At 41.5% G+C, this 20292-nt stretch overlaps 1 protein-coding gene across 2 annotated transcripts in view; it reads left to right on the top strand.

The window, feature by feature from the left end:
• The window catches only part of PCCA (propionyl-CoA carboxylase subunit alpha), a 233285-nt gene that overhangs the window by 44843 nt on the left and 168150 nt on the right, over positions 1-20292 (top strand). For both annotated transcript variants that reach the window (XM_035114548.2, XM_035114547.2), the window contains exons 7-8: positions 13823-13954; positions 18745-18781. In XM_035114548.2, coding sequence (XP_034970439.2) covers positions 13823-13954; positions 18745-18781 — 169 coding nt within the window. The remainder of the gene's footprint in view (positions 1-13822; positions 13955-18744; positions 18782-20292) is intronic.

The raw sequence follows: 20292 nt of genomic DNA on the forward strand, positions 1-20292 counted from the left end.
GACTTCGATTTGCTCTGTCTTCAGAACCATGATCTAGAGCAGGCACCCCCAAACTTCAGCCCTCCAGATGTTTTAGACTACAATTCCCATCATCCCTGACCACTGGTCCTGTTAGCTAGGGATCATGGGAGTTGTAGGCCAAAACATCTGGAGGGCTGAAGTTTGGGGATGCCTGATCTAGAGCAGGGTTACCTACCATCTTCTGCTAGGAACAAGTAGATGCCCGGTTGAATTCTGAGTGCCATAATTAGAAGTGTATCCTGAGCACAAGGTCATTCATGTGTATCAAACGGCAAGTGAGAATCATGCGGGTCCTTGCACATGTGAGTTGATGCCAAAATAAATTGGTTAGTTTTTAAAATAGGAACTTAGGAAGCTCAGTATTGTCTGCAGTGACTGGAAGTGGTTCACCAGGATTTCAGACTGGGATCTTTCCCAGCCCTACGAAGAGAGGCGGGATTGAACTGGGGCCTTCTGCATATAAAGTACACGCTCTACTACTCAGTTACGGCCTCTTTTCCCATTGTGTTAGCTTTGAAATTGTTAAACTTGAAGCACAAAAAACTCAAGACTTTCTCTTAGAAAGCATATCAAGTTTTAAGACATAATAATGTTAACCTTTTGCATGCATGAGGATATTTAGTTCATTATAATCTTTCACCATTGCTTGTGGCTGCAGCTGCAGGTGTGCAACATTTTTTAAATTTGCAAACAAAATGTTGTTGTTCAGAACAGGTTCCTTTACTGTAGTAGTACTCTGCTTTCGGCCACTGGCCAGCCAGATGCCTTCAGAAGTTCACAAGCTTGGGCATCAAGATGGTGCCCTCAGAAGGGCCACCATCTTCCTCACTCAAAGGACCAAGCCGTAAAACACGAACCATCGCTAACAGCTGGTAATAGATATGTTGCCTGCTGTTTTAGCCTAGCTGTCATGTACTTTGTTAATGTATGTCTGGCCGATACCACTTCAGACTGCAGCTCTCATGACTGAATGATTCTCCCCCCCAAAAAATCTCCTACATATTTGGAAAAAAGCTGTTACATGGAGACATTGAATCCTAAGTTAGCCTTCTCCTTTGCATTCTTGTTTGTTATGTCAAGGGCCCCCCCTTTCCCTGTATGGAACAGCATTGTGATATGAGCCCCCCTTACTGGTGGTCTGGAGTGATGCAGCCCAGACACTGCTTTACTTCCTCAGTGAGAACTATCTCTTGGTTCAATCCCCCCTTCTTTTTAAAAACAAGTCACCGACCGTCACCACACATGTATATTAGGATCCATCTGTATATTGAGGCAAAAGCCACCAAGCAATATATTTACAAATTTTACGTTGTTCTGATTTGAAGAGCAGAAAATAATTTCTTTGAAACTTAACATGGTACAAAGCATGAAGTTGGTTTGGACTTTCCTACCGTACCTTCCTCTCTCTTTCCTTCTCCTGCCGTTGGCCTTGCCTGACATAATAAGTTAAATGTTTACCTGGAGTTATTTACCACCACGCTGGTGTCTTTATTTTATAATCCTTTATTTTTAGTATTCTTAATATGTAGTGTTGTACTTTTTGGTGAGGTGGGAATGTATATAAGCAGCAGTGAAGCAGTTACCTGTAATGTTGGCAGACAAGGGTGTAATCCAATTGAATAAAGCAGAACCTACTGCCGAGTAAACATTCATAGGACCAAGGTTGAAAATTCTAAATATAAACTGAGGTAAAATTATGGATTAACTTGTTGTGATATACAGTCAGCTTTTGCTATGAATTTAGTGGCATCTCACAGAAGATGTTTAGGTATTGTCCTTTGTAAAGAGCTGAGCTTTGATAATAGTGCACTCAATACCTGCGTTAGTAAATGATAATTCCTGATATGGATTGAAGCAAACAAATGTTCTTGGCAACTAATGAATTGTAGGTTTTACTGAGGCTTGCATGCTAAATTTCAAATTCTAGTGTTGAAATTTAGGCTGTTGGTTATGACTGTTCATCTTCAGACTGGCATCATTTTGGCTTTATTTTGTTACTTAGAGCTAGACAAAACACTTCTTAATAGTCATTTCAGTGCTTGATAAACTTCAAGGTTCATTGCTTCTGTACATTTTTCAAATTATTAGCTTCTTAATGCATATGGCTTTAATTTACCCCCTACTGATATTCTTAAATGGGTTTTCAAGAATTTTGAAAGTGGACTACTATAGTTATGCGTCCACTCTTGGCCCTGATTGCTGACACAGAATTTCTTAAGTAGTCTCCACAATTAACAGGATGGAAGTTCAAACAGTTCTACTGCAAAAGCTCAAGATTCCCTTGAAAACAGATTTGTATTTGGTTTCCTGTAGTGTGTTTGCTCCATTTATTTCTAATGAGTTGCCAGAAGCTTCTGAGAGTGCTTCCTCTTCTGCAAAAAAGACATTTAAGTGTGATTATCTACTAATGTCACAACATTTTTTCTGTTCTTAAAAGATGAATTCTGTATAAAATGTGGGAAATGTGTGTTATTTGAAAGGGGATTTATAGTTTAAAAATCTATTTCTATGATACAAGCAGCACAAGACTTTCTCCCCACCCCCTCTATTGGGAAAAAAATCACAGTGCATTTATAACAATATTTTGCCAGTGTTTGTCAGAGATATTGCTCGTTTTACATGCCCTGGAAATTTAAAGGAAACAATTTTCAATTATGAGCAGTTTTGCATATGTAATGTGTAGATCCACAGCTGATTGAGCAACTTTATCCAATGAGTGCCCATTAACCTTGAGGGAGGTCCCCAATGAAGTGCCACAAGATGGTCTTGTGCCCTCTACTGTTTAGCATCTTTATAAATGTCTTGGATGGAGGAGAGGGGGTGCTTATCAGATGAGCAGATGAAGCTGTAAGGAGTAGCTTACACTATGAAAGACAGAATGAGGATCGAAAATGAACTTGACTTGTTGGAAATACTGACTTGGCAGTATTGAAACTACAAGACAAAGTTCAATTTAGATAAATGTGCAAAATCCTGCATTTAGGTAAAGGTAAAGGGACCCCTGACCATTAGGTCCAGTTGCGAACAACTCTGGGGTTGCGGTGCTCATCTCACTCTATAGGCCGAGGGAGTCGGCGTACAGCTTCTGGGTCATGTGGCCAGCATGACTAAGCAGCTTCTGGCAAAACCAGAGCAGCGCATGGAAACGCTGTTTACCTTCCCGCCGGAGCGGTACCTATTTATCTACTTGCACTTTGATGTGCTTTCGAACTGCTAGGTTGGCAGGAGCTGGGACCGAGCAATGGGAGCTCACCCCGCCGTGGGGATTCAAGCCGCCGACCTTCTGATCGGCAAGCCCTAGGCTCAGTGGTTTAGACCACACCTGCGTCCCATGCATTTAGGTATCCGTAACCAAAGGACAAAAATGTGGAAGACCAGGTTTGGCAGAAGCATATGAGAATAGGATATATTTGTCTTAGCTGATTTTAAGCTGAACATGAGCTAGCAGTCTAATGTGGCTGCTAATAACACACACACACCCCGGCAATCCACATTTTAAGGAGAGCAACAGGGGAGATATATTCAGGGAGTAGCAACCAAGATGGTGAAAGGTCTGAAAATCATGTCCCATGAATAACGGTGTGTGTGTGTGTGTGTGTGTGTGTGTGTGTGTGTGTGTGTGTGTGTGTGTGTTTAGCTTGGAGAAGAGAGTACTGTATTAAAGGAGAGACAAACAAGTGAGACTCAAATTGCTGAAGGGGTGTCATATGGAATAAGCTTGTACTTTATTGCTCCAGAAGGCAAAGGCAGTGGGTAGAAATCTCAAGGAAGAAGATTTCAGCTAAACATTAGGACAGATGTACCAATGGTAAGAATAGTTTGATAATGGAGCAAACAGGTCGTAGGAGGTATTTAAGTAGAAATGCTGTAGCTTCATCATGCATTGTAGATCATCTCCTGAGCATGGGTTGAACTGAATGAGCTTAAAGTTGCCTCCCAACCCTATAATTTGGTGGTTCTATCTTGTGGAAATAACCATTTTTGTGAAAACATCCATTCTAAGAGCCCTGCTGGATCAGGTCAATGGCCCATTTAGTCCAGCATCCTGTTCTCACAGTGCCCAGCCGGAGGCGTGTGGGAAACCAGCAAGCAGGGTTTGAGCACAAGACCACTCTCCCCTCCTATGGTTTCTAGCAACTGGTATTCAGAAGCCAGTTCCTGAACCACAAGAGGACCCCTCCTCAGGCTCCATTCACCTGTCTGTGAACTTTGCGAGAGAATCTCAAGTGTTCAAGTGGTGTTGCTGCTCTAGGGATGCCTTTTCTGGACAGTGACCAATGTGAGAAAGTGCCTGTGATTCCCTCCTGCAGAAAGATACAAGTGAATCAACAGGGAATGCCAGTTGATTGAACATGGCATCCATGAAGAGTGCCTGTGTACATGTTTTTTCTCCTAGGTTTCCTTGACCTGTTATGTTGAACTACTGACCAGCTGTTCACCCACATCTTTTTCACATACCAGAGGTTCATCGTCTTTAAAACCTTGTCATTTTTTTCTTCTGACCTTTTATTAATGATTGCCCTTATTACGGTAGTACTGTAGCTTCTTATGCTGTTTATGCCCCAAAATATTATTATTATCATTGTCATTGTCATTGTCATTGTCATTGTTATTATTATTGAATTAATCAGTTGCATTTATAGCCACCTTTCTGCCAAGGAGCATATTGGAAGTACATATTGGTACCTCTGCTTACGAATAACTCAACTTACGAATGTTTCTACTTATGAATGGAGCTCCATCCGCCATCTTGGATGCGGTTTAGATAGGATTTTTTCTACTTACGAATTTTTAGATAGGGTTGCTTCGACTTATGAAATTTTTCTCCCAATGCATTCCTATGGGATTTGACTTACAATTTTTTTCGACTTATGAATGTGCGTTCGGAACGCATTAAATTCGTAAGTAGAGGTACCACTGTAACCACTTACAAAATATCAGTGAGCAAAATACTAAATCATATTTCAAATGAAAGTTCTGCTTTGTAAAGCTAGGGGAACACGTCCCAGAATCACCAGAAAAGTTTTCTTCCTGTACCTCCATTACACTTTTGATAAAAGCTTAACAGCAAGTTGACAAAGATTTACAGTATTTGCAATTTTTTAGCTGAATCATATGGGAGAAGCTTCTGAATAGGAGATTGCAGGGCGATCTCCATATATCTTTGCCAGGGCTTTTCTCAAGGTTGACATGTCATCTTCTGATGCTTGAGCTAATGAAGTATTCACTGGCTGTGTTCTTATAAGCTCATTTTTCTTTCTAAGTATTTTCTCTTGGTTGTCCTTGAATTGGGTGCCTTCTACTTTACATAATTTAGCTCCCAGACCAGCAGATCTTGTGCTGCCAGCTTTGGGGTAGGGTGGGGGGCAAATTAGGTGCTGTCTGCCTCACTGCCACTCTACCCAGTGATTTTACTTTTTGTATGAGATGGCTAAGGGTTGCCCTCTGTCACTCCTTGTCCTCTCCTCACCTCTCCTATTTAATTCAACATTGATTTTGCTACTAATCTCTGCCCCTCGCACTGAGGAAAGGAGTTGTTCCTTAGAGTAAGGTTGCCTAGGTACTGCCACTGGTTTACCACCTCGGTGTGTCATGCATTTTACATCCATATGAGTATTTGTGTATTCCTAGGCGAAGTGTGATAGAAGCCATTTTTGCCTGTGACTCACAGTACAGCTTTTTCCTGAAGGTGCAATGGTCAACTTGACTGGGATGTTTTCATTGGACTATTGGAGTTGTTCTCTCTCTCCTTCCCCAATTAAAAACTGGGGGTTGCTACATTTTCAAGATAATGTACTTGTTCAATGGAAGAATTGTTGGCATCTGTCTATCTCGAGAGACTATGGAGTGCACCTCTGGGGGTGAAGTCAAACTGCTGCATTAGTAGCACCAAAGTGACCTGCTCATGGCACAAGGCTGGGCAGTGTGTATGGAGGTCTTGGGCTGCCCAGATGACAAGACCTCATTCTTGGCCTTGTGGATGTGGTCCAAAAGAAAGCAGAGCAATACATTTGGCACTAGCTTAGCTGCAGGAGTTGCCAAAAGGAGGTGTACAAGACGCCATCCAACCCTCTTCCGGACTCTACTCCAGATAAGGTTTACTCCTTAGCCTTTTCTCCTCCTTAATATATCCTGCAAGGCAGCAGAGGTTTCAGATCCAAGTTTTTCACCTCCTGAGTGGGCTACCTTCCCTGGTAGACGAGCCCCATCTGCCCCTCACTTCCCTCTACAGCACGTGCAGAAGCCGCCTCCTTGACAATTGGACCCACTTTTGGTCTTGTTCGCTCAATATGCCAGAGCCTTTCTTCACATGCAGGGCAAGGCTTTGAGACCCATCAGATACCTTCTTCTGGTGTAGCCAGCCAGTCAAAGCCATTCCCGGGGTGTGGCCGCTGTTGCATGCTGACAGGTGTATGGGATGGGGAGTACCTCTGGGGGGCATGTGGTGCTCCTTCTGGGGTAGTTTGTCAACCTTTGGTCCCCACCCTGCACTTAGCTCTCAATGGAAGAATAGCTTCTTTTTTTATATAATAATTTTTATTAATTTTATACAGACAAGACAAACAAAACATACAATATAGCACTGTCCCTTCGTTTTCCCTCCACCCACCGGTCCACCTCTGCCACCGGTAGTACCCGTGTGCGTTAAGAATCAAAGGGGTCCATTATAAGTTGGGTTTGGCCTCCCCCCTCCCTCCTCCCCCCACATCCCCTCCCTGCCACTGAAAGGACAGGAATGGAGGAGCTCTGAGGATTGGTTTCCCCCAGCTCTTTCATAAACATACTTAAACAAATACAAACACAACAACAATAGGGAAAAAATATAATTTCCCAATTCTTATTATCTTAACATTATAATTGTGACTTCCTCGATACTCTTCCTCCTGGTTTTCCTGACAATCTCTAGTTACTTATGGCGGGTTTTCTATTCCAATTCAAAATCCTTTTCTTATAATATTAACTTAATCCTCCTCCTTTTCCATGCTGCCCTCCCACAGGCCCCCTCCTGCCACAAGAGGAACCCGTAGGGCACAGCACTTCCAAGGTTCCATTATTGTGTCTGGGTTTCTTTCCACCCCCTCCTCACCCCTCTGAGCACCCCCTGCCACTGGGTGCCTCAGAGTAAGGAGAGGAGGATAAGCAGCTCTCTGCCCAGACACCTATCTGAACTCACAAAAATTAGTATTAACCTAAAAATTCTTTCCTCAGCCATTCTTCTAACTCCCTCCAGAAAACACAGCTTTTTTCCCCTTTTTTACCCTCCATCCCCTCTCCCTAAGTCTTTCCCCCCAATTGGATCAGCATTTCCGTTAGCAGGCCAAGATTTCGAAAACCGTCTTTCAAAAGCCAAACAAAACCTTTTAACTAAAATTTTCACCCCACACCAGTTCTTTCCCAGTTCCATCTCCAGGCCTTTGTCCCCCCCTGCCCCTGTCCTTCCCATCCCTCAATAGCACCACCCCACATTTTAGCCCCTCCAGGGTCTTCAGTTCCATTGATCTTCATGTTCCTTTGCTTCTCATTTTCTTGCTCTGCTTGTTTTTCTTCCTTTTGAAATTCATGCTTCGCTTCATCCCAAACATATTTTTTATAGTCCAAGTCCCCTTCAAGATTCTCCTCAGGTTGTTTCTCCTCACACACAGTCTCAAACTCAACAGTTTCCAAATCCAAATTATCCTCTAAGTCCTGAACTTGGACTTCAGCCTCAACTGATGGTAAATTGGGATGTTGCCGTTCCTTGTAAATGTCCTCCCATGTTTGTAGATAGCTCAGCACAGCCTCCTGGAAGGCTCGAGAATACTTTGTTTTCATACTTCTCTTAACCGCAGACAAACGGGAGATAGGGGGCAAAGGGTGCTGGAAAATTCCTTCCTGTTAGACGATCGACTCCATTTTGGCTGTTCTTTTCCTTTGTCTTTAACTCAATCACAAATCCATTCTTAATTCCAATTTAAATAGTTCTACCACATTTTCAGTCAATTTTTACTGTTCACAGCAATGCAATAAATCCACCCGGTCTTTTGACAGTTTGACAGATTTTGACAGCTGTCAAAGCGCTCTTCCCCTTAATAATGCTGTACCTCAAGGGGGTGTCGGACTCGGGAGCTGAGAAGGTTCAAAAAAGTCTTTCTTTCTTTCGGGTCCACCGTCCCAAAAACTTTTTCATCTTTCGGCTTGGGTTTATTTAAAGCGCCTCCCGGTTTGCCATTAGGAAGAGACCGACTTCCGTTTCTTTAAAGTCTCTCCTATTTTTCCAATTGGTGATTTTAAAGTCCAAATAAAAATTCCACTTACTTTATGGAAACCTTTAATTTTGTTTGGAAGGATCCGCCGCTTGCCGGGTCAGGACTCGGAGCTTCGCTTCTCGGAGGTAAGATATAGCCCAAAATGGCTCCCGCGGTTCCACCCCGCCGGCTCTCGATCGCTCTACTGAGCTCTCGGGCAGCGGGGGATCCACAAAACGGAGCAGCCGCTGGGCGCGTGAGTCACCGGGACTCTCTACCCGGTGCTTTTACGGGGAGTCTGCTCGCTCTGCGGACTTCCCCCCCTCCGCGAGGCCAGGGACTTCGGCACGCGAAGTCCCTGCGTCCTTCTCTCCGCCGCGACAGACCGGAAGTCAAGAATAGCTTCTTATGAAGTGGGGAAAACCAGTTGTTCTGCAGAAAAGAATTGCATTTTGCTTAATTATAGCCTGTTTCTTGAGATGTACCAACAAAAATGTTCAGGAAGGCCTATGTCATGGCACCACCATCGCAACAGAAAGTAATGATCTGAGTCAGACCTCAGAACTGAATCACTTGATCATATTGTCACAAAATGAAAATAGAATGTAGAATATCTGGCTTTAGTCATTCATAATGGAATTCCAATGACAAACAGCATAGCAGGACAACCAAATGTTACCCCAGTAGTTACTGAAGAATTGATGCTTTTGAATTATGGTGCTGGAGAGTCCCATGGACTGCAAGAAAATCAAACCTATCCATTCTGAAGAAAATCAGCCCTGAGTGCTCACTGGAAGGACATATCCTGAAGCTGAGGCTACAATACTTTGGTCACCTCATGAGGAGAGAAGACTCCCTGGAAAAGACCCTGATGTTGGGAAAGATGGAGGGCACAAGGAGAAGGGGACGACAGAGGACGAGATCGTTGGACAGTGTTCTCGAAGCCACCAACATGAGTCTGAACAAACTGCGGGAGGCAGTGGAAGACAGGAGTGCCTGGCGTGCTCTGGTCCATGGGGTCACGAAGAGTCGGACACGACTAAACGACTAAACAACAACGACAACAACAATTTTTCGTACAAGTATTGTAATATCAAACAATATTATCTACCACCGTCAATACTGTTAAAGAAGTCTGATCTAACCTTGCCTTAGTTTTTCATCCACAAAAACGAAAGTTGACTGCTCAAGACTAGAAGGAGAGAAAAAACGGAAGATGGCATTGGTTAATATTTCCCATTTCCTTGGTGCATACCTGATGTCTTCTTTTTGTTCATGTAATCAGGAGCTGTATCCATTTATTAAATACAATGGAACATTATGAAGAAGGAGATCAGAGCGGTTAAGCCTCTGCATTCTTGTCTCTTTATACTGATCAGTGGCACTAAAAAGAGATGAGTTAACATAAACCTGAGTGGACTGTTTAACCTTTCTCTCTGAACCCCCCTCTTTCTGGAAATGTAGATGCAATAACATTTACAGCTGAAAAGGTTCATTCTCAGTTTCTAATGTTTAAGGATGCAAATGAAGCATTTTGTCTCCTCTGTCGCCTGGAGGTGTTATGCACAGAAAACAGAAAGAGGTTTCTAGGATTAGTTCCACAGATTTCTTTTATCATGTAAAAGCTTTGACTGATTTCAGTGCCAGGAACTGTAAGAAACGGTATATGGAAAACATCTATAGAAAATTCTTTACATGTTTCACTTTGTTTCTACCTAAACCACTAAGAAACCTATTACTTAATGAGTACTTCTGAGCTCTGTAGTTTTTCCATACTAATTTAGAAGGACTCATGTCTTGCATTTTTAAATCTGTCCTGGGAAAGAACAGTGTTCAGAATGACGCATGAAACATACTGTATTTTTTATCTCCCTTTTTGTTTTGTGTTTTTATATCATTTGTGGCTGCTTGTATATTGCACAGTCTGGAAAACTGCACAGCAGTATTTTTTTACACTGCAAAATTTTTACCTGCTGACTCTCATAACCCAGGAACCTCTCTAGGGTTTCAGACAGTAGTCCCCCCCAGCCCTATCTGCAGCCACCAAGGCTTGAAGCTGGAATCTTTTGCTTGATTGCTTGTTTATTTTATATATGTGCTGTACTCTACCTTTTAGGTTAACTTCTTACAAGGTGGCGTTGAAAAATTTAAAACAAATAAGGAGTACCAGTGCTTCTGCTTCAGTTTTGTGGTATTCATGGGTGAAGTTGCCATAGATGTATATTTAAGCATATTCTTTGCTACTAGTGAGACAAACCTGGCTCCCACCCCTCTTTGGGTATGGAAGCTTTCTTGATTGTCTGGCAGTTGTGGTAATTCCTCCCTCCTTTTTTGCCTAAACAGTTTTACAAATGGATAGCTTTCTGTGTGTGTGTTTAATGTCACCTTTATTTTCTGTGTTTATCCAGTCACTTGGCATCTTACTTGTTTTAAAATCACTATTTGCAAAATGTTATAACAGCAGTTTTAGAATGCAGGGGAGGAAAGACTACAGGTTGGCAAAATGTTTGCGTATGTATGTTTGCTGAGAGTTATGAAGCTGCACATATTTGTTGCTGTTGTAGATTAGTATCCAGGAGCTCAAAGCTATGTATGTTGTCTTCCCCTTTCCTTTCTATCTACACAACAGCCCTTGGAGGTAGCATCTTCCCCTCTTTTGGTTCCAAGCAACTAGTACAGTGGAACCTTGGTTCTCAGATGTCTTGGTACTCAAACATTTTGGCTCCCAAACACCGAAAACCCGGAAGTAAGTGTTCCGGTTTTCGAACGTTTTTTGGAACCCGAACGCCCGATGTGGTTGTTGGCTATTGTTTACGGGGCGCTTGCGCCAATCGGAAGCTGCACATTGGTTTTCGAATGTTTCGGAAGTCAAACGGATTTCTGGAACGGATTATGTTCGAGAACCAAGGTTCCGCTGTACTGTATTCAGAAACATATTGCCTCCGACTTCGGAGACACAACATAACTATAGTGGTTAGCAGCCGTTGAGAGACTTATCCTCCATGATTTTTTTCTAATTCTCTTTTATAACCATCCACGTTGGTGGTCATTATTGCCTCCTGTGGGAGTGTATTTCATAGTTTAACTGCTGTGTGGCATATATTTGTATCTTGCTTTTCCACAAAGGAGCTCAAAGTTGCGTATGTTTTTCTCTCCCCACCTGCGTTTATATTTGCAGCAGCCCTGTGAGGTAGGCTAGGTTAAGTTGCTATATGTAGCAGGTCTTGTTAACAGATTGGGTGGCGAGGGGTCCAGAGGGCCCAATAAACACCCAGTGTACCAGGCCCAGGAAATCCCCTTTGCATCCCTGTCCTAAAACATTTCCCAGAAATTTGCCTTGACATACATGCTGGTGCAGAAAGCTAGATGGATTGGAAACATATATTTTCACTGCATGTAGGATTATGGTTTTGATAGATCTCTACCAAAAGGGGTTTACAATATAAAGATACACAAAAAGACAACTGAGGGTGGTGGAGGAATTGACACTGTGTTAAACAGGAGAAGAATATGGAATGATTAAAGTCACACAAAGTTTGGTATTATTACAGTATAAGGTGGGTTCCAAACCAGGGGTGGAATACTTTTTGACCAGGTGGATTATAGCTTTATCAACCCTCCACCCCTCAGGCCAACTTTGACAGGTGGGCAGGAGGGGCCATATAGGAAAACCTGCTGGCAAAGCCACAGACAACAGGATTGAACTCTCTGCTCACCAGCAGATGAGCAGATAGTTCAACCCTTCTCTTGCCAGGATTCTCTCTTGTCTCCATCACTCATAGTAACCCTGCCATTTGAAAAGATTCCCATTTCTGGATTGGGGTTTTTGTGTGCACCTTACACATTTTCATCATTCTTCTACAAGTTCCTTTGTTGTTGTTTAGTTGATTACTTGTGTCCGCCTCTTCCTGACCCCATGGACTAGATCACGGCAGGCACTCCTGTCTTTCACTGCCTCCCGGAGTTTCGTCAAATTCATGTTCGTTGCTTCTATAACACTGTTTAACCATCTCGTCCTCTGTCGTCCCCTTCTCCTTGTGCCCTCAATCTTACCCAACATCAGAGTTTTTTCACAAGTTCCTTACCTGTGGCTAGTTCAGCATCCCATATAAGAAACCTCTTTCATGTGTGTTTTGCCTGCCCTACCCCCACCACCATGGAAGGGGGCTAAAGTTTTGTATGAACATTCACATTCATTGCTGGATGGAAGGCTTCAGTATCAAGGATATCCCACCTTTCTTTCATCATGGAATCCATGTGGCTCCCAGGTGGTGACCAGTTCAGAAACTGACCATACTCAGGTCTGCTTAGCTTCAATGAGTTTGTGGTCTCATGCACTTTTAGACTATATTCTAGAACCTTGTTTTAGATGTGCGAGAATGGACCTTACATAACTTCAAATGCAATGCTTCCCAGCATTTCATTTCACACATTCAGCCCTGAGTAATCAAGTTAAGGGATACGATGAGTTAAGACCAAGGACTATGCATGAATTTGTGAAATGCCCTAAAGTCATGAATGTTGTGACTCCTGGCAGCTTTCATATGTTTGCCTGTGAATGTTCTGTCTGGGACAGAGCAGATCAATAAACAGGATGTTGTTAATGTGGTCAGTGATTTTACTGTCTAACTAGTCAGCTGATTTTTTTTAAAAAAAGCTGCACAATTTATAAAAGAGTCTGACTGGCATTATTTCACACACACTATCCAACTCATAAGGTCTTGAATATATATAATAGCAGTGCTTTTCAAGCACAAAACAAAAACTCAAGTTCTCTGGAAAAAGTGGAAGTATGTGTTTGAGAGAAACTAAAAACAAATACAATGAAAGAATGTTATGAGAAATGATAGTTTATAGTACTGGGATAATTTGGACATAAAGAATACCTCACTTTAAGACCTTAGCCTGTTCTGAAGTGCAGTCTGTATGAGTATGTTACTGTGATTGCCTAGCCTACAAAGATAATACCCATTTATGGCTTTTATTATATATGTAGTACCTAAATATTTTAAATGTCCATCCTGTGTGTCATGAACACTTACAAAGAGTAAATTCATTTCCGTTTTGTGTGAGGCTTATGTTTTAAAGAATGTAGAATGAAATCCTGAAGTATAGTATACATTATTGAACATATCTTTGTAAGCCACTTGTGGCTCCTTGACTCATGAGTTAACTGTTTTTTCTTACTCAGGGGATCTTGCAAATGTTCAGGCTGGAATACTTTATGGCTCTCCGCTATTTTTCTTTGGTCTGGCTTTGATTTATGCAAACAGTAATTATAGGAGCTTTGTGCCTGTGTTCCATATAGGCTTAACAAGCTCATACACATTTTAATGGACTGACTCAAGCTAAGTTGCTTACATAAATTTAGAGTTTTCTCTAAACAAAATCTCAGCATTGTGTGTGTGTGTGTGTGTGTGTGTGTGTGTGTGTGTGTGTCTGTCTGTCTGTCTGTATGTCTGTATGTCTGTCTATCTATCTATCTATATCTATCTATCTATCTATCTATCTATCTATCTATCTATCTATCTATCTATGAATGAGTAAAAACCCCTTTGCTTTCCTTCTCTCTTCAGGCATCAGAAGGTGTTGCTTTCATTGGACCAGACATGCATGCTATTCAAGCAATGGGGGACAAGATAGAAAGCAAACTCTTAGCAAAGAATGCAAAGGTCAACACTATACCTGGCTTTGATGGGGTGGTCAAGGTAAGAAACATTTCAAAGATGTTTTTCATTTTAAAAGAATGCTTTCTGAGGCTTATTATAAAATAGCAAAATCGCCGTCATCATCACCCTTGGGGTTTGTGCAGTGATTGCTAGGTGTGCAGTGCCATTTCGGTTCATTCTTATAGCACCCTTATGGAATCAGTGTTGTTAAGTTACTCAGTCAATGGGGGCAGTTTTTGCCTTTGCCACAACTCTGTGTCCCCAAGTGCGGTAGTTTGTTTCTCCTTCATGTAAATGGCCACCTTTCCTAGTATAAGAGAAAGTAACAGAGTCAGTCAGAACACCACTAGACCAGACTAGAGGAGTTAAACCTTCTCCTTGCCCTTAAGAATTTAGCCTTCCCCTATCTGAGTCTCACTGCCTTTGGTTCTGTGTCTTGCTTGGCTAAAAGGTGGTGGGTTGTTGGAAGACTCATATGCAGGTCTGGCACAGGAGTCTTGTTAGAATAAAGTTATAAACTCAAACTAAAAAGCTGGTCCCTGGCACCCCGCCCCTCCTTCAGTCGGCTTAGCCCTCTGAGGCCTGGGGCAAGTGTACATGGCTGCCCCCCACTCTGCTCAGATGGACTGCCTGTGAGTTGATCCAGGAATCAAAACGTGTTGCCCAGGCTTGTGTAATAATATCCTCTTCACCATGAAGTTGCTCCAAACTGAAAGCCTGCTACCGTTTCCTTCTCAGGAGCTGGATTTTGGCAAAGGAAAAAAATGTTTTCAAGGCTATCTGTACTATTTCCCAGTATATCATTGCAGTAATAATGTGAATTTACCACTGCTGCTGAAGAGGTTTTTTTTTTAAATATTTCTTGGGAGATAATCAAATAGATCATGAGCACCTTTCCTTTTATTTGGTGCAATATTGGTTTGCCACGTTCTGATGACAATATAATTTGTGTCTTGTTCCCTATTGTCTTGACTCAAAATGGCTTTGGGTATGTTGGGGAATGTGATCTGTTCCTCAGATATGTAGGTGTGATCTTTCTGGCCTTTGGTCTGTCACCATCTCTCAGCTTAATCCACCTTTATAGAATTGTGAGAATAAAAAGAGGTCAATTGTTGGATATGGTCCAGTGCTGCTTTGAAGAAGGGTGTAATATAAATGCAATAAATGCAGTAAATGTGTGGTTTAAACTCTTGCAAGCAAAGCCTTAATGGTTTTTTTGGATCGTAGACACATGCTCAAATATAATATAATTTTTTTAATTTTACAAAATGAGAACAATGTTTGTGTTTTAAGAGTAATATGCTAGTTATTTGTACTTGGTAAACCAGATTTGGTTTACCAAATTATAGAAATGTCAGTGAATACTTAACTTGGGCTAGAATCCAAAGAGCCACACAACTACTTTGGGCTTCTTTTTCCTGAAACTGCAGTCATCTATGCTGCATATCAAACCAGTCTTTGAATCTGAAGTTTCTTAAACAGCATATACTTACTACATAGGGGGCAATTTTTGAGGAATGGGGGCATGGGAAGTCGATCATTCCACTAGTGGAATGCAAGTCTTTGAGTCTGCCTAAAGCAATCTTGAATCCCACAGAAGTTGAATATTTTATGGAAGGTTTATGCTTAATTGTTTTAGCATTCTGAGTGGGTGCTTGAAAACTTTGAAGGGGAAAAAATATACTGGAATATACTGGGAAAAAGTAAAGTTTTTTTAATCGCTTACCCCCCCCCCCAATATACACATATTCTGTTTTAATGAATATACAAATAAATTGGAACTAAAATAAACATAATTGGTGATAGTCCTGCACATGCTTACTGAGAAGTAAGCCCCACTGACTTCAATGGGACTTACTCCTAAGTAAGTGTGCAAAAAAAAAGGTTATGGTCTTTCTACCTGTGCTGCTTTCTCACCTTGGTGGACTGTGGCTAGTCATTGAAACAGCGTCCTAAAAAGACTTCTTATTATGGTCATAGTAGGCAGTGGTACTGCTTGGTGACATGTGCTTTTGGACAAGGAGAGTTATAGTATTTGTTACTATTCTACAAAAGTGTGTATGGCCTAAATAAAACAGTTTGCTTAGATAGTCCCCTCCTTTGCTTTGATGTTTTTGAAGGCAGCAAAATTGTAGGTCCTATGTTCTTTAAAAGTATTGTGACTTGGGAGGTGGGGAGGGAGGGGTTTGCATCTAACATAGTTGTGTCAGTTGTCCTGGGATAATTTGCAGATTGCCTTCTTATGGGCCTGTACCATGTACCAGTTACCCACTTGTTTGCAGGTAACTAAATTGGGGGGGGGGAATGACCTGCTTTTGTTACTTTTATTTAAAAATTCTGTTTGGCAAATATGTGCCTGAATTTGCAAGAGAAAAGAAATGTAAAAGTTTCCTCCTTGGCTCTAATCGAGGCACTTCATCAGTCATCACTCTTCTTGCATTTTATTCAAGAGGCTCTAATTGTCTGCATTTGGCAGGTTTAACACTTCCTGACAGAGAGACTATTAAGGGGAAGTATTCTCGCATAACTGTCACAGACAGGAACAAAGAACCTTCTGACTCAATGTGTGGAAACCACTAACATTCTTAAATGACCCTTTTCATACATTTTTTTATCCCTCTAAGCTAAAACTTGGAGCGTGTGGAGGTTGCAGGGTTGTGGAAAACAACAAGGTGTAATAAAACACTAAACGTTAATTTTATTCCCTTTTTTTGGTATGTGGACTTATCTTTGGCTTAAAAACAATTGTTTGGAAAATCTCATTAACAGATGTGCCTGCTTGAAGTAAAAAAAAAAAGACTTAAAACTGATGTTGCTTTCAGGGCTGCTTTGAACTTAACAAGCACCGATTTGTGGAGCAGACTAGCTAATGAAAGGAAATTAAATTTTCTGACAACTTCCTGTACCAGCTTCCTTATTCTTCATTGGGCTCTTAGTAGGTACTAAGAAGATTTTTGTTTTATTGTTTGGCAAAATATGAGCCAGGTAGGAACCCTCCAAAGCAATTTCTTTTCCCTTTTTGGGGAGAGGGGGCTCTTGTCTAGTATTTTTCTTTTTTTTAAAAAAGGGGGGAGGCTTGGAATGCTTTACAATATCAGTTTTCATTTTAATGTTCAAAAGTTAGCCCCCATGGATTCAGCCTCACATAGCAGCTGGGGGTTTCCAGACATACAATCTACTTAAACCTTTTAAATGTATGTTACAGAGGAGTGCAAATATTAGCAAATTTGAATGGACTTCGAATTCCTATAACAACTTCCAAGGCTTAACATATCATATATTAATGCATAATGGAAATACTTTTTTTGGGTGATGGGAAAGTTTACCAAATACAGTATATGGCATTCATTTTCTGAATGTCTTTTCTTCACTTGCTGCTGAGAAACTGAACTGTAACTGAGGATGTTTTTCACTTATCCCTTACCTGGCTGCTTAAAAGAAGATAACATTGCATATCCCAAAGATAACATTGCATATCCCATGCACACACACTACTGCATGGAAAATATGTTGTGTGTCTATTCAATGAATTAACCAGAGGGTGATTTCAAAATAATGTGCCATCCCAATAGCATAAGATGCATTTGCTTATTCCATTTATGTAACACATTTATATACATCTAAACCACTGAGCCTAGGGCTTGCCGATCAGAAGGTCGGCGGTTTGAATCCCTGCGACGGGGTGAGCTCCCGTTGCTCAGTCCCAGCTCCTGCCCATCTAGCAGTTCGAAAGCACGTCAAAGTGCAAGTAGATAAATAGGTACCACTCCGGCAGGAAAGTAAATGGCATTTCTGTGCGCTACTCTGGTTTGCCAGAAGCGGCTTAGTCATGCTGGCCACATGACCCGGAAGCTGTCTGCAGACAAACGCCAGCTCCCTCGGCCTATAGAGTGAGATGAGCGCCGCAACCCCAGAGTTGTCCGCGACTGGACCTAAGGGTCAGGGGTACCTTTACCTTTACCTATATCATAAAGAGATATCGCTGTTTATCCTTCATCATTATTTAGGCCATGCACACCATAGCTGCCAAGTTATCCCTCATTTTAAGGGATTTTCCCTTATGCTGAATAGGCTTCCTCGCGAGAAAAGGGAAAACTTGGCAGCTGATACTCACCATCCATGTGTCAAATCCAATGTTTGAATAATTGTAAAGCATAATGTTAAAGATACCAGAAAAAACTTTTGAGTTTCTATCACTTAAAAATACAAAATTTATTGGCCTCTGTAATGAAGTGATTGTGTGTTTGAAGTGCTCTTCTGGAGTCTAATATATGTTTTTAAAATTCCCCTTTTGAAATTTAAAAAAGGGTGGGAACTCAGCAAACACCTGTGTATACTGCGCTCTATTTGAATATTTCAATGATTTTTTAGAAGACTTGTGTTTGACTGTGAAGCTTAGGCAAACAATAGAGAATCAACTCCCCCTGCTGACTGTATCCAGGAAAACATGACACACGTGTACCTGAAAAGACAGGAATAAGCTGACAGATGATATGTTACAATGCTGTGATATTGACTTCTCTGTGGAACCATCTAAATTCTATAATTTAAATTCTGGCAACTTGAGAAATCCTTCTGTAGTCCTGCTGGCTTTTCCTGTCAGCTGATTCTTCGCTACTTAGAGCCTGAGTATTATGCAGCGATGAGGTAAAATTTACATTCCACTTATGGTATTAATTTTGCATTCCTCTGAATGAAGCGGGTCAGAAGGTTGTAAAATCAAACATTAAATGAATCGGAGGAGACAGTAGTGCAGTATACGACTGCCCTAGAGACACAGTGCAGTAGCTGATGGGATTAATGTTGGGTCTAATTTCCTGCTTTTACAGGATGCAGATGAAGCTGTCAGAATTGCAAGGGAAATTGGTAAGTTCTTAAATTGGCTATGGTGATATTTGTATGCCTTTCAGAAGATGCTGTTGACCAAATTAACTGTGTAGTAAGTAGTCCCTGTGGGAAAAAATGATTTAAGTTTTAAAATTCTCAGTTGTCTTCAGGACTGGAAGAATCTGAGCATTAATGGTCTCTTTAATTCTTAATATTTTTGTGATATAGGCAGCATTTTAGAGGCTTAAATTGCAGACAGGATGCAAGCTTTCGTAATCATTAATCTGATTAAAAGAAGGGTAGCATTTCGTGAGTTTATATGAAGGGAAAAGAGTAACTTTGTGCATAAGGTGCTAAGACATGGCAAATCTTTTATCAGGAGACTGATAGAATTGTGTTTATGTTGTTTGTTTTAAATCATTATTTAGCCTGCTTTGTAAATTAGGCTATGATGACCAGCAACCAAATGAGCCATGCAATGTTTCACTCCCCAAACAGTATACCCCTCTGCCTCATTTTATGCCCCTCCCAATCTTATTTGAGAAACCACTTTTGAAACAGGGACATTTTAAAAATGGTGCAGCTGTTCAAGAGGAGTGAAATATTTCATTTTGGAGTTCCTGAAGTAGTTGTTTGGATTATAGCCTATAATTTGGGAAATTTCTTAACTTACTCACATTTTATTTTGTGAAATTGGAAGGTGGCCTGCAGAGTATGAACCTAATCAAAGTTTGTCTTACTCTTGGCCAGTGTTATGTGTGGTGGACAGTGTGTTGGAAAGTAGACCAGGGAGGCTGGGTGAAAGTGATATTTCAGTTAAGAAGTTTGTTTGAGCGTTGTGTGGTTAAGGATGAAAGGTCAATATTTAAAAGAACGTATTTTCGGACTGGAGTGTAATATAGGTCTGATTCAAACAAGTGACTGTCATGTGAAGACTTGTTTTGAATAGCAAATAATTTCTAGTTACAGGTAGGTAGCTGTGTTGGTCTGATGTAGTCGAAACAAAATAAAAAAAATTCCTCCCAGCAGCACCTTATCTGAAGAAGTATGCATGCACATGAAAGCTCATACCAATGACAAACCTAGTTGGTCTCTAAGGTGCTGCTGGAAGGATTTTTTTTTATTTTGTTTCAAATAATTTCTGTAAGAGAATCCAAACCGTTCTAGCAAAAAACAACAGCACTCTATGCCATTGCAAGGGACCCATGTGGCGCTGTGGGTTAAACCACTGAGCCTAGGGCTTGCTGATCAGAAGGTCGGCGGTTCGAATCCCTGTGACGGGGTGAGCTCCCGTTGCTTGGTCCCAGCTCCTGCCAACCTAGGAGTTCGAAAGCACATCAAAATGCAAGTAGATAAATAGGTACCGCTACAGCGGGAAGGTAAATGGCGTTTCCGTGTGCTGCTCTGGGTTGCCAGAAGCGGCTTTGTCATGCTGGCCACATGACCTGGAAGCTATACGCCGGCTCCCTCGGCCAATAATGCGAGAAGAGCGCGCAACCCCAGAGTCGGTCACGACTAGACCTAATGGTCAGGGGTCCCTTTACCTTTAC

This window comes from Zootoca vivipara, chromosome 4 (genome assembly GCF_963506605.1).
Source record: "Zootoca vivipara chromosome 4, rZooViv1.1, whole genome shotgun sequence".
NCBI classification, from domain to species: domain Eukaryota; kingdom Metazoa; phylum Chordata; class Lepidosauria; order Squamata; family Lacertidae; genus Zootoca; species Zootoca vivipara.